The sequence below is a fragment of the Haliotis rubra genome, unplaced genomic scaffold (assembly GCF_003918875.1).
Source record: "Haliotis rubra isolate DU_JTF1 unplaced genomic scaffold, ASM391887v1 Scf132, whole genome shotgun sequence".
Lineage (NCBI taxonomy): Eukaryota > Metazoa > Mollusca > Gastropoda > Lepetellida > Haliotidae > Haliotis > Haliotis rubra.
The window spans coordinates 1,067,485-1,082,713 of NW_025765248.1; the positions used below are offsets into that span (position 1 = coordinate 1,067,485).

At 41.8% G+C, this 15,229-nt stretch overlaps 2 protein-coding genes across 2 annotated transcripts in view; one reads left to right on the forward strand and one right to left on the reverse strand.

Annotated features, from left to right (window-relative positions):
- The window catches only part of LOC124267557 (5-hydroxytryptamine receptor 1F-like), a 205,730-nt gene that overhangs the window by 132,419 nt on the left and 58,082 nt on the right, over positions 1 to 15,229 (reverse strand). The gene's annotated exons all lie outside the window — the stretch shown is intronic.
- LOC124267585 (endoglucanase B-like) lies at positions 2,739 to 3,923 on the forward strand. The gene has a single exon (XM_046702540.1). The coding sequence runs from the start codon at positions 2,739 to 2,741 to the stop codon at positions 3,921 to 3,923; it is 1,185 nt and encodes a 394-aa protein (XP_046558496.1).

Below are 15,229 nucleotides of genomic sequence, written 5' to 3' on the forward strand. Positions count from 1 at the left end.
TGGCCAATATCATCGCACTTTTATGCATGGTCAGACAATCGCTTGGTCTCTGAAATATATTTGGCAGTAGAAACAACTCCATTGTTATTGAAAAGGAGCCTCTAGTGGAATGGGAGTGTATACGGAAAATGTAGACTTACTCTATTTAGTGAGTTCAGTTTTACGCCGCCTTTAACAATATTCCAGCAATATCTTGGCGACGGACGCCAGAAATGGGCTTTACCCATTGTGCCCATGTGTGGAATCGAACCCGTGTCTTCAGCGTGACGAGCGAACGCTTTAGCCACCAGTCGACCACACCGCCCCAGAATTACAATGAGGTGAGGGAGATGTTTAATCATATATATGATTGTTTGATAACAGGAGTATATGTTAGATATGCAGAAGAAAGAATGCTGATAATTTAGAAAACAGGTACTGTCTCTGAAAGTTGAGCTTAAGATATATAAGAATGATAACAAGGTGCACTTGTAAAGGGCTCCGCTTGTCTAGTTTTGCCTATTATGTTAACAAAATTACTGTACATCAATGGACTTGGAGCAAGGTTAAGCAAAGGTGGACAGCCATTAAGTAGTGAACAAAGGACCGTTGGAGCATTCAGGAATAGTGGGGGGCGGTGGGGTAGCCTAATGGTTAAAGCGTTGGCTCGTCACGCCGAAGACCCGGGTTCGAATCCCCACATGGGCAAAATGTGTGAAGCCCATTTCTGGTGTCCCCGCCGTGATATTGCTGGAATATTGCTAAAAGCGGAGTAAAACCAAACTCAGTCAGTCAGTCAGGAATAGTGCAGTACATTGCTATGTCAGAGGTCAGGTGGGTATTGTGATTGTGTGAACGGGTGGATTACGTTAACAGAAAAAGTCACTTTCTTTCTGCTTGACAACGGTACAAGAATCTGCATCGGAACGTCCCACTCACGAAATAAAGAAGTTGTTATCCTTAAAGTTTGTTCAATATTGTACGTCCAAACTTCTAAAATGCCACTCAAAGAAATCAAGTCAGGGAGCCTGGCCACTTGCACCCGACCCAGTTAGTCGCCTCTTACGACAAGCATGGGTTGCTGAAGACAAATTCTAACTCGGATCTTCAATTTTGTTATTTCCTCCCTCTTGATGGATCAATGCACTGTTAAGTTATGGCAATGACACGGTTTTAGAAGTATTTTATGTGTTCACCAAAAGGCCACGGAGCTACAACGTATCGGGTTCAGACAATATTCCTCCAGGCCATATGTTCCACGATAGTAGAATATGATGCAATTATATTACATTCCGCATGCCAAACCGTATTGAGTGTCAGTTCATTTTCTGTGTAATGTAAATTTAATAATGATGAAGAGCTATGAAAGATGGTTGTGTTCTCAAATCTTCCGCAAATATTTACAGACATCATATTATGTTTCGTGCTGTTAATGCTTTACAAGGACATTCAAACCAAACAGTTTGCATCCACTAGGCATTAAAGTACAATCAGAGATCTACGAAGATGCTGGTTAGAATTCGTCTTCAACAATCCATGCTCGTCGAAAGAAGCGAATAATGGGATCGGGTGGTCACAGTTGCGGCCGATGCTCATGGTGTCAATAACTTAAAATTATCTTGCACCATATATGTGGAAGAATGTTGAGTGCAGCGTTGAACCAAGAATCCAAGAAAAGTACGACAAGAGAATGTCGTCGTAGCCTCAACTATATCCAGCTTTACGTACGTTTTAAACACCAGATGTACTTAAAACGGACAGACAGGATGGTTAAGCTGATCCAATCTGGTTCATGCAGACAAGAATCAAGTATTGCCCTGGCTGCGCGTGTATTCTGTGGTGTGTTCTTGAGACCAAGACATGAAAGTCTTCATAAACTCAACTATATCCAGATTTACGTACGTTTAGAACACCAGATGTACTTAAAACGAACAGACAGCATGGTTAAGATGATCAAATCTGGTTTGACTACCTAACCTCAAAAGAATCCGGTACATGTTATCCCATTTAGTGTAGCTAACGCCTCACGTATTGCCCTGGCTGCGCGTGCATTCTGTGGTGTGTTCTTGAGACCAAGAGACGGCGATCGAAGTGGGGCCAACACGGGCCTGTCCCAGGATTAGCCAGTAAATTAAGTGTCTCGCAGAAACTGATAGATGTGAAAAGGGCTTTCCACCTCTAATCCCGAGCAATGGCATCTCGTTATGTTGAGTCTGTTCTGAACGAAGTCATTTCCCGGATCGCTCTGGTCAATACGGTCAGAGCCGTGGTCGCCGTCGCAGCCCAGGTCGCCCATGATGGAGGAGATGCATGGGGATCATGATGTTGACGTGAGACATGAATGTAAACTTCATCGTGAAACACGACGCGGTCAGACCACCCTGGTTGTGGAACTATCTGAGCTGAAGTATAAACGTGTGAGTCTCCTCGTGGTATTAATACGCTAATGAGCCATATGCGTGCAGTAAATTATAAGATTACGTAATTGTCAATTACGGGTGAGAATGATCACATGGGTTAACTTGCGGAGTCGTGGTGTCATGTGTGTGATACTCGTGCACAGATCCATCAATTCATTACCTGCTGGATGCTGGCAAACTGATTCCTCGCCTCCGTCACAGCTGTGTCCACCTCATCATCTACTTCATCAGCTACGAATACGGCCACTTAACACTCATGAATGTTATCTGTCATTTCATACAACGCAATGCAGAGTGTCAATGTAATTCGAAACTGAAACAGATTGCTATTGGTCGATTATGAATACATACTCAGCTGTTGCTACTGTCATCGTTGTTGATGTTGCTACAGGAATTGCTGCTACTGCTGCAACGGTTGCTACTGTCATCGTTGTTGATGCTGCTACAGGAATTGCTGCTACTGCTGCAACGGTTGCTACTGTCATCGTTGTTGATGCTGCTACAGGAATTGCTGCTACTGCTGCAACGGTTGCTACTGTCATCGTTGTTGATGCTGTTACAGGAATTGCTGCTACTGCTGCAACGGTTGCTACTGTCATCGTTGTTGATGTTGCTACAGGAATTGCTGCTACTGCTGCAACGGTTGCTACTGTCATCATTGTTGATGTTGCTACAGGAATTGCTGCTACTGCTTCAACGGTTGCTAGTGTCATCGTTGTTGATGCTGCTACAGGAATTGCTGCTACTGCTGCAACGGTTGCTACTGTCATCGTTGTTGATGCTGTTACAGGAATTGCTGCTACTGCTGCAACGGTTGCTACTGTCATCGTTGTTGATGTTGCTACAGGAATTGCTGCTACTGCTGCAACGGTTGCTACTGTCATCGTTGTTGATGCTGTTACAGGAATTGCTGCTACTGCTGCAACGGTTGCTACTGTCATCGTTGTTGATGCTGCTACAGGAATTGCTGCTACTGCTGCAACGGTTGCTACTGTCATCGTTGTTGATGCTGCTACAGGAATTGCTGCTACTGCTGCAACGGTTGCTACTGTCATCGTTGTTGATGTTGCTACAGGAATTGCTGCTACTGCTGCAACGGTTGCTACTGTCATCATTGTTGATGTTGCTACAGGAATTGCTGCTACTGCTGCAACGGTTGCTACTGTCATCGTTGTTGATGCTGCTACAGGAATTGCTGCTACTGCTGCAACGGTTGCTACTGTCATCGTTGTTGATGCTGCTACAGGAATTGCTGCTACTGCTGCAACGGTTGCTACTGTCATCGTTGTTGATGCTGCTACAGGAATTGCTGCTACTGCTGCAACGGTTGCTACTGTCATCGTTGTTGATGCTGCTACAGGAATTGCTGCTACTGCTGCAACGGTTGCTACTGTCATCGTTGTTGATGCTGCTGCAGGAATTGCTGCTACTGTTGCAACGCCACAGATAAGTGCAACTGTAGCTGAGCTACAGCTTTCAGTTGTATTAAGGCTACAGCCACCCAGACCCAGACCGCTATTATAATGAATGCATCCGATGCTTACCCGTATGTCCAATCCGCTATCAATCCGATGCTGTCGCTGCAGTTGCAACCGAAGTTGTCTCCGAAGCTTCTTTTCAATGCTGTCTGTATTAGAACACCTAATGGCACTGCCTCCACTATTGCAGCTATTGGTACCGCTTCCATCACAGCTGAAGATGCTGTCTCTACTATTGCAACTGATGATACTGATTCTACTATTGCAACTGATGATACTGATTCTACTATTGCAACTGATGATACTGATTCTACTATTGCAGCTGGTGATGATACCATTTCCACTATTGATACTGATTATACTATTGATGTTGTGCCTCTACTATTGCAACTACTGATACCTCCACGATTTCTCTATTATTGCAGCAAATGACACTGCCTCCACTATTACAGCTATTGGTACCGTCTCCACTATTTCTATGCTGTCTCTACTATTGCAACTGATGATACTCTATTATTGCAGCAAATGACTGCCTCCACTATTGCAGCTATTGGTACCGTCTCCACTATTTCTAAAGATGCTGTCTCTACTATTATTGCTGATGATACTGCCTCTATTATTGCACTGCCTCCACTATTGCAGCTATTGGTACCGTCTCCACTATTTCTAAATGCTGTCTCTACTATTGCAACTGATGATGCCTCTACTATTGCAGCTACTGGCCTCTATTATTGCAGCAAATGACACTGCCTCCACTATTGCGGCTATTGGTACCGTCTCCACTATTTCTAAATGCTGTCTCTACTATTGCAACTGATGATACTGCCTCTACTATTGCTGCTGTTGCAAGCAACATTGTCTATTTCACCTATGCTAATGCACTTAAGTAACACACATTTACTGATGGAAATAATAATAATGTCCTGGAAAACTAACTATATTATACACTGTGTATAACATTTACCAATCCTGGTGAAGACTGCGTTCGGTGTATATTCAGGGAAAGGCAAACAATACGCATTAGGACCGCTTTTACTGTTGGCGTTTGATCCTGCTTGAAAGAAATCATCCTTCAATACTAGCATCAAATAAAACCAAGGAGAAACCGAGTACTAGCAACTTATCGATCATACTCTTCGTATGTGTATATATCACAGCACGTGTCCATACAAATGGCGGGGTACAGTGTGCGGTTCATTCTTCACTTCAGTGCCACCCTTCTTCATGTCAATACAACTTCAAAGGTTTCAAATGCGTTCAGAGAAGGCGCAACGACAAAAGTTATTCAAAGAACAGTTAAATTACGCATAGATCTCGTTAAATCAGACAATATGACAGAACTTCTTCCACAGGCATGGTATGGTGTTCATACATCACTCGGCACCAAAGGAAAACGATCTTCAATATTCAGGCCATAAAAGCTACGACGCTTCACAACGCTCCGCCAATTCTGACAAACTGCCTTTTTATGCCGTTTCTCAGAGTTAAGCCTATTAACATTGATCTCCAACACTGCTGTCGCCGGCATCTGCAGCGGCATGCTGCACTATCTTGCAGTGATGGAGAGGAACATCAAATAAAAAAACGAATAATTCCCTCGTCGCTCTCACAGGTAATAAAAGTTGCTGGAAATAAACATAAATTGCCGAATGTGCATTTTTGTGACTGTCGTTAAAATCAATTCCAAACATTGCTATGAACATTAACCCAAAAGAAATATGCCGTAAAGCAAAAAAAAACTTGTAAACATTGATTGATGGTATTGGGTTATGTAAATTGTGGTTCCAACAGTGCAACCAAAGTCAGCAATTTGGGATACACCATAACTGTCGATATTACAATTTCTAATGTAATATTGCACGAGGAACGAGTATGGGGCGAATGTGGACCGTTTTTCCTGTCGTAATCGTTTTTGTGTCTGTCGTTCTCACTGTCTACAACAATAAGATGAAAGTTGCAGTTATCACGGGGATCATAAAGCGTGCAGAAATGGCTTTTCAGGGAACAATTGGCTTGCCTTTGCATGTGTTTGTCAAAAGTTTGGAAGGATCTTTCGCGAACAACTGTATCATCACTATCAGAATTTCTAATAATGACTTATAAACATATGCCCATAGTATAGTCGTACAGTCGAAACTTTTTTTAGAAACTTAAATTATGTATATTATTGAGGAATTAAGGATGTACGTCGCGTTTAGCAATATTTCAGCAAAAAAACTAAATGTTTTTCACATTTCTTTCCCATGAGTGGACTGGAACCCTGGTCTCCGATAAAATGAGCGAATGTTTAACAGTGGCTGCTTCCAACAGCTTATCATCATATCCCGTGTATGTTGTATCTCTCGATTAACGGTTGTTACGGTAACTGGCGATAATAAAACATATTCCGAGCGTTAGCATATATTTACGGAAGGTGAAATTGGCTATAATCACCCAACGTGTTTATAACCCACACGGCTGACAGATTTTGGCAGTTTTATCCTGGATTTTACCTGAACCAGCGGTGGTCAAGATGGGTAACAGCCAACATAAGTATGATAAAAGGATGGCATCATCATCAAGAGCGTCTGAGTTCTCACTCATACATGTCAGTAAACGTGATTCTCTATAATTCCAGTTGCTCTTGCGCGCTCCTGTACTTATCAAAATATAGCCTAAGCTATGAATATTTATTCCAAAGACGTTTGCACTTTCCATGACGCCCAGGACATGGATGGACCTTGGAGTCAAAGCCGCAGGCATGGCGAAGATGGCAATAGAAGCAACGAGCCATGACATCATGGCGTTTAAGATATGCTGTTTGTACCAAGGAAGGTAATCCACTGGCAATGTGTTAAAAAGTCTCAGTGCATTGTTGATATTTTATGTCAACATTATCCTTAAGAATCACATTTTGGCGATTTCGAGTGGGAAGTGACTGGTCCTGGGCAGCAAAATGAAAGCCCTCTGTTTCACATTTAAGTCAAGGCGACTTAATCCAGGCGAAAGTGTCGGTTGGATTGTTATTCTGTTCGACACACTACATGTATACAAGATGCAGATTTCCTCAGAAAGCCTTTCCTTAAATAACCGATTCTGGGCAGACTTTGTGAATGACATTCCCCTGGTTTACTCCCATCGCTGTACCGTCAGGCAGTATATCGTCGTAAGCAAAATCAATTTCAACTTTGAGATTCTTGGCACGCTTCAAAAAGCTTAGGAATTCCTTATTTTCATCATGAGTCTTGACATGCATCACCAGAGGATCATCGGATAAATGCATATGTGCAAGAGTACACAATAAAATCATGAATAGCCTCCACATTTATCAAACCCTTTTATCAAACCTTCCGAATTGATTGGCATATATAAACGATTAAGAGATGACCGAGGATGGTGGGCTCTGTTGTCAGATATGATCCTTCCAGTAAGGCGGTAAAGACTCTGGATGTCTTGTTTGGTCTGGCACCGCAAAAGTATTTGTGGATTTGACCTTGTTATTATTATGATTATTATAAGTAGTATTCAAGACGACACTTCAAAGAAAATATAGCACATCAACCAAGAAGCGGACCGACTGAGACAATCTATGATCAAATACAGCAATGACTGCCATTATAGCAGGAAAGCAGGCAGCATGGAAATATATTGAGATACGTATTGCCTCCTTTGCATGGCTAGTCCATCAAGCAGAGACATGGACTCATGGGTCTGTCGGCAATATCTTGAGCAAGGAGACTCCCAACTGCCTGGCACTAGATATTAGAGGCGCCCTCCCAATGGGCAGATTAGCAGTAAACGTGTCGAAGCACGTCCATCTCGGAAAGCTAAGTGATCAAGTTCAGGCGGTTTTTTCTCTTCTTAAGCGTGTAGTACGTAATTAGCATCAACCTTGCTTCTTCCCGAGGTGAGGAGATAGTTCTCGACAAATGAGGCTGAAGAGCAAAGCCAGACACTCGTCTTATCAGCGCAGTAAACGCTGGGCTATTGAAACAATCGCGCTCGAGTTACGTGACTGATATATCATTACAGGTACAAATTGGAAAATGCAGTAATTATATAGCTGGAGAATAGGAGATGATTGCTGCTGGAGTGTACCTTTGGAGGTGTTCATAAAAAGCATAACTGATGGGTTATTCACTTAAAGAATGCAGACATTGTCGCTAGAGGAATCTGTAGCTGTTTCAAAGCCGAAGGTGGATCTGCCTAGTTTGAGACTGAGGTTAAGAAAATTTGAGATAGGATTGATTACATTTAATTCAAGGTTGCGTTTTAAAAAGAATGGGTAAACATTTACAACTAAAGCCCAAAACGTGGAAAGGTTCTGAATGACTTTTTACTGATTTGTCTCCATGGGTAATGTTGGTACAGTGGAATATCGTAAATCGATAGCAAGTATACCCGAATAGGAACTCGAAACGACATGAGTGAATGTCCCACAAGGCTACCCCTGAATCAAGTGGGAGATCGACTCTCAGTGAATGGGTGACGAAAGAACGAATGCAATCCATGACCACGGGGTGAGTGAGTGAGTATGGTTTTACGCCGCTTTTAGCAATATTCCAGCAATATCACGGCGGGGGACACCAGAAATGGGCTTCACACATTGTACCCATGTGGGCAATCGAACCCGGGTCTTCGGCGTGACGAGCGAACGCTTTAACCACTAGGCTACCCCACTGCCCCCATGACCACGGATACAATGGTGACAAAACATATCTGAAATATAAACATAAATCTGAAACATAATTCTTTAAAAACGACATACTACACCACTACTTCATATGCCTCCATCGAGAAGACCTACCAGAGGAGGGTATACCAAAGGTGAGTGACCTCATATAAAGGATATCAAGCATACAGGGATATCACATGATATTGGTAATATGATAAGACATGTTTTCTGACTAAATACATTGGAAGTTGCATTTTACTAAATCAAAACAAGGGATTGAAGTTTTATTTAACGGCAAAATTCGTTTCTGCAGAAGAAGTGAATCGCATTGGCAAATCAAAAACAAGGGATTATAGCATCATGAAGTTCACTGGCTGTGTATTTTGGGAAGCATGATTTGGATCACCGGGGAAGGATTTTCATTGAGAACACCAGAACTCTGAAAATGATTCATATACACATGCAAATCATACATACAACTCTTCTTCAAAGAATTTTCTGTGGTTTTGTCGCTTTTATTTCCATAAACCAAACTAAAATAATGGACCACCCACAAACGACCTACTCTTTCCTGAATGGATGATACTTGAATGGGCGGGGCTTGATTCCATTGTGATTTTGAACGATGTCATTGACATCGTAAGCCAGTATGCCAATTGTAAGACTGTACGAGTACTTGAAGCCCATTTACAGTACGTTCACCAGTTTTACGTTAATAGTTCTATATACGCGGAAATGATCAAGTCAAATCTTAAAATATCCAAGGTATATATACATTTACACATTCCACGGTCACTTTCAGGACCAACATGAATGAAGTAGACATGAAAATGACAGTCAGTGTAGATATGACCCGATAGTACGATGGACAGATGGCATTTTATATCCCCACATTTTATGCATTGGACATATTAAACACACGAAAACGTACGAGTTCCCTATTCCGATTCCAATACGTAAAGGAATAATGACTGTGATGTCAAAGTATGTATTTATTAACGTTATTCGAAGCGTCTCCTAAAATAGAGCCTAAACGTCGTTTTCTGAACTTTCGCTTAGACATTGATATTTCGAAACAGCCTACTTTGGTGACTTGACTGTTTTATAAGTGTCTTCTTAAACACTGTTTAGATAGGATCAGATTTCCTTCGCTAGTATAACAATGTGAAAAGCCATAAAAACTACACAGATTCAATCACATGTGAATTACTGAAACGTCTAAGGTTTTTTGTCCTTTTATTATTCGGATTTTAAGTTTAAATGGTTACTGATAATAATAATATATATTTCCTAAAATCATATTAACATTTCAAGCATTACTTGTTTCATGGATAAGTAATTCATACGTGTATATCTAACTGGTATTATCTTGAATATAATGGTGAAAGATTTCATATAAGAAGGTCAAGATATATTTGAATAATATCACGACTATTATTGCATGACATTAATCTTTAAGATTACATCTGAACTTGCGGGGTTTTTGTCTTATGGTTGTCCTAAAGGCAGTTCTCAGCTACGTCGTAAGAAGAATCGCTTAGTCAAACCAGACAGGATCCGCTCATTTCGGGTTTGAGTCCCAAGTTTGTTCTGAGTCCGATTCCATAATCTATCAGCATAACTGCGTGCTCATGAAATGATACGTGTAAATGACTACGACCATTGATTTTGTGTGAGAGAGACTGACTGAGTTTGGTTTTACGCCGCTTTTAGCAATATTCCAGCGACATCACGGCGGGGGACACCAGAAATGGGCTTCACACATTGTGAGAGATTCGAACCCGGGTCTTCGGCGTGACGAGCCAACGCTTTAACCATTACTCATTGTTGTGAGAGAGAGAGAGAGAGAGAGGAGTAGAGAGAGGTCATCATCTTGTACACATAGACTGGTAGGGGGTTACCTAATTTTGTACACATACGGGGGGGGGTCACTTTTGGGAGTGGGGTGTAATTAACACTGTACATGTTTCTCCATAAACATTATCACACACACACACACACTCACTCACTCACTCACTCACTAGCCATAAACGGTCCCTTAGCAAGTTGGTGGTACCATTGTCCAAACCTGCATTTTAAAAAATGTGGCATGTCACATCAGAGAATAATAAGCCTCGATTAAAGGCAAAATAGGAGTGAAAATCAAACTCATGAATAATTGTAAGCTATGGACACCAGTTGTTCGGCAAGGTGTAAGCATTTCCTGCCCTTCCGGTAGCACACGGCCCTCTTACTCTCTTATATACTATTGGCATAATAATTGAGATCCTAATGCTTGAAGCGTTTAATGAGGTCTTTTATTAGAAGGCTAATATGTGCAATGAAGCAATGAAGCCTAATATGTGTTCTCGCTTGCAGCATTTCTTAAAGACAGGTTAACAGGGACCATTGATCGACCATCTACACCGAAACCCCTTTGATCAGGATGCCTGTTCCTTGGTCCTGCGTCTTGACTAAGGAGTTTTCACATTACGGAACAACAGTACTTTCTCGAACACCTGGTGTCATCACTGATTTTCAGTGATCCATTAACATTAGTAATTTACTTTTTTACTTTTTGTCTTCCTTAATTCTGTCCAAAGGAATCTGTCTTTTCAGATAATCGGCGCTGGTTCATTTCAGGCGTTGACGTTTTGAGCATACTTCTGTCATAGAGTAAACCATTTCAATAAGTTTCTGTAAAACTTCATATATTCAAACAACATAATCCGACGATGAAGAATCGCCGTCCGACTTCTGAATGTGTGTAAGTGACAGAGCGGGTCTCCACATCGGGAACATTGGCCACACGGTCCCGATGTGCGTTCTGTCAGGTGATTTCCATCTTATGTACCATTTCTACCATTATTCCCCAACCATAATAAAAATGGCTGCTGCTGTCTTCAACTCTACCGCTGACTTTTGTCCTCCGTCTCTTGTCCACCATCCTGAACTGCCATCCGAGAATATCCCCGACGAACGCTCTTGGACACTTCCAGTAAGCAATAAATAGCGAGTAAGTGAGTGAGTCTAGTTTCACGCTGCTTTTAGCAATATTCCAGAAATATCACGACAGGGGACACCAGAAATGGGATTGATGCATTGTACCCATGTGGGGAATCGAACCCGATTCTTCGATGTGACGATGTTAACCAATAGGCTACCCCACCGCCAGAGCAGGAACTATTCAAAATGAAGTAAATATTCAAATGTTGACCATTAGTCTAATGTCCTTCAGGGTTAACACATCATTAGATAACTCAGCATTGTGAATGCTGTTTGACAATTTTGCATCAACCAACATGTGTCAAAGAATTCAAATTGACAAATGTACTTTCAGCAAATAGAAACTAGTTTTATCTCTGCAGGGAAAGGCTTTTGATGGCCCAAATGCCTTTTCAAGAGGATCACAGTGAATTTTTGTATTGATGGGTGTTAAAGTCTACGACTACACATTCTACACTGACAAAAGGCATGACATCATTTACGCAAACCCATCCTTCCAACGTCACCTTCTCACATTGATCAGAATGAAGAGGATGACCCATCTGATGAAGGATTAAGAATAAACTCAGTTTATGTTCCTTTCAATAAGACCCGTGAAGGTCCGGGTTAGAATATTGATCTTCAATAACCCATGCTTGTCGTAAGAGGCGACTAACGGGATCGGGTGGTCCGGCTCGCTGGTTTGGTTGACACATGTCATCGGTTCCCAATTGCATAGATCGATGCTCATCATGTTGATCACTGGATTGTCTGGTCCAGACTCGATTGTTTACAGACCGCCGCCAGCTGGAATATTGGTGAGTGCGGCGTAAAACTAAACTCACTCACTCACTCACTTCTTTCAATAAGGACGCTGACATTCAAAGGTTTTCTCTGTTCTTTAGAATGTGACAGTTTTCACTGCAAGCGATTTATATTAAAACGAACATGCACGTGTACCGAAAGACATTTTTCGTCGTGTGACTTGCGACCGAAGTAAAACTTTCACTTTGAATAGCGTAAATGATTTATTTTCGGCATTTTAATTTTCTTTATTTTGGTTTCCAGTTTCACAATGTCTACGCAATGGATCGTGGAATATTGCCCTCTGATGAATATCCTTACAGCGTTACTATGAAAAGCGCCATGATGAGTTTCATTAACCAACTCTGATGGGATTATTCAAACTGTCACATTTCATGCCTTAATAATGTATTTCGAAATTGAAAATGTTTAAATCCATTTAAAATAAGGTGTTTGTGAACTGAAGCTTAATAATTTCCTGTTCCAGATAGATTGCAATACGCCTTTACGATTTTCTTTTAATCGTATTTACTCTCAACAAAATGCTATTGGGATAATCGTTTCCTGAGACTCTTCGGGAATGTGTTGCTGAGAAACCCTATCGATTTGGTTTAAAGATGCCTGCACGCGCCTACAATACATGAAGTGTCAACAGTACGGCATTAACTTTATTTCCTAGTTTTTGTAACTGATGAGCCCATCAATCGCCAGAAACACGCTGCTTCCTATCAACAGTTAAAGTTCGGCCCGGCCCAAAGTGTCCAACACGTTGCTATCATCAATCCGTTATGACCAGAGACAGACTCGGATGGTGCTGTGCAAGGTGGTCGATGTAAAGGCGACACTTTAACGCTAGATGACGTTTCTTTGGGGGCTTGTTTCAAACTAATCTAAATTCGATGAGATAGTCTTCGTGTCTTAGGTTCAATGTTCAATATTTCCTTTTATGAATTAACATTTATGGTTTGGTGATCACAGACTTCATTAAAAGCGACTTATGGATAGAAGTCTTGTTAATTAAATATGACAATGTTTTTTTACGAAAACATAACTTTGATACGGCCCCGTAGGTTTCGAGAGGGAATACGTCTCTTGGCATCGGAGAAGGCAAAAACCTGTTTGAGTCGATAGTCATTATTTAAGCCGCTGAACTTGCACAAAGAGCACAGTCTGTTCTCGTTAGAAATAAGGAATTTTCTCCTTCATCTGAAGCGAGAACATTTCAACAACAATTAATTACGCATCACCTACAGTTATTCTCGCGGTAACAGGGAAAACCTCACGTCATCGGGATCAATAAATTAACATAACTGGCGTTTGTTTAAAATATGTTGCTGCAACCGCTAGAGCTTGTTAGTGCTCTATTTACATGTTGTAAAAGACTGATTGGGCGTATAGATCTAACGTACATTTAACACTCTAACAGCAATTTAAATGTGTGTTGAATGTATAATGCATGAGACAAAAACCCGCGTCGTCAGTGGAATGATGTGTCAGCGTATGCATCATTGCTATCTCAATTAGTGAGTGAGTGAATGTGGTTTTACGCCGTTTTTGGCTCTATTCCAGCAATATCACGAACACCAGAAATTGACTTCACACATTCAATCCGTGTGGGGAATCGAACCCGAGTATTCGGCGTGACGAGCGAACGCTTTAACCTCTAGGCTACTCTACCACCCTTCTCAGTCATTTATAACTCTTTGCACCATACAGGGCGATGGGGTAACCTGATGGTTAAAGCCCCCGCTCGTCACACTGAAGACTGGGTTCGATTCTCACAAAATGGGTACAATGTGTGAAGCCCATTTCTGGTGTCCTTACTCAGGATGAATACATGCGAAAGCGATTTTCCGACGCGACGAATTACTTGGTTCGATTCAGCCTCCATCTGTGTAACACTATAAATTATTGCCTCTTCGTCTCCAACTCCGTTATTCGGAAGGCTTGTTACTAAACGTGGCGTAAATCTCACTCACTCACTCACTCACTCCGATTAGTGCATTAAACAGTGTTTATTCTGTCCGATTTGACAACCGCCCTGATGGAACGACTAATCGCTTGTTAGCTTAACACTGTTTTGAAATTGTTGCGCAAGCTGATGCTCTGATCTGCCCACGAGGTGTTAACATGGGGAAGGATTATATCACCCCCTTGGTGGCAGAGCACAGATACAAAGTAGGGGGGAGCGCTCGACCCGGAACAAACAGTAGCATGCGTGGATAACCTCTACCAGAGCTGCCATCAAGGTACACCTCTTACACACCGGAGATCATGCTCAGACAATCGTGTTTGTCAGTCAGACATCACAAGGAGTCATCAAAACCGATGAGGCGATTATTACGTCGACACACGTGCCATGCACTTGGTTTGTTATCGTGCACAATCCGCCTTATCAGAAACCACCCAATTTCACCACCGACCGACACCAAGGCAAATCATCTCCAATAAATGTGTTTCGCTCGACAGCTGCTGATGAAAAAACCTGGACTTATTTCCTAGATTGCTTGATAAATTTGTCCCCTCTGACAAGATGGGCGCAGCCCAGGCTTGCAACATATAACAGTAGATTAATTTCCCCCTTGGGGGTGATATACGGGCTATATCTCCACTCGGTAACATTAAATAAGACTTTGCGATTCTTTTTTGGCCTATCGGCCTTGTTCCAGGGTCGAGTGAGTAGAAGGAACCTTTGTCATCAAACAGAACAAGAGTCAAATCAACACTGGCAGAGAGCTGATGGTGGATTTGAACAACGACATTAATGTGTTCTTACAAAGAGTCCCCACAGTTAACACAAACAGTATAGCACAGTCTTGAATTCAATATATCTTTAAAAAATCGATAACCGTCCACATTCATATATACAGTTGTCCTATCTACAAACCTATGGACGCATACACACGTGTTGTAAGTCTCATCTTCACGTA

Coding starts and splice junctions, on each gene's coding strand:
- LOC124267585 (XM_046702540.1), top strand. CDS start 2,739: ATGAATACATACTCAGCTGTTGCTACTGTCATCGTTGTTGATGTTGCT.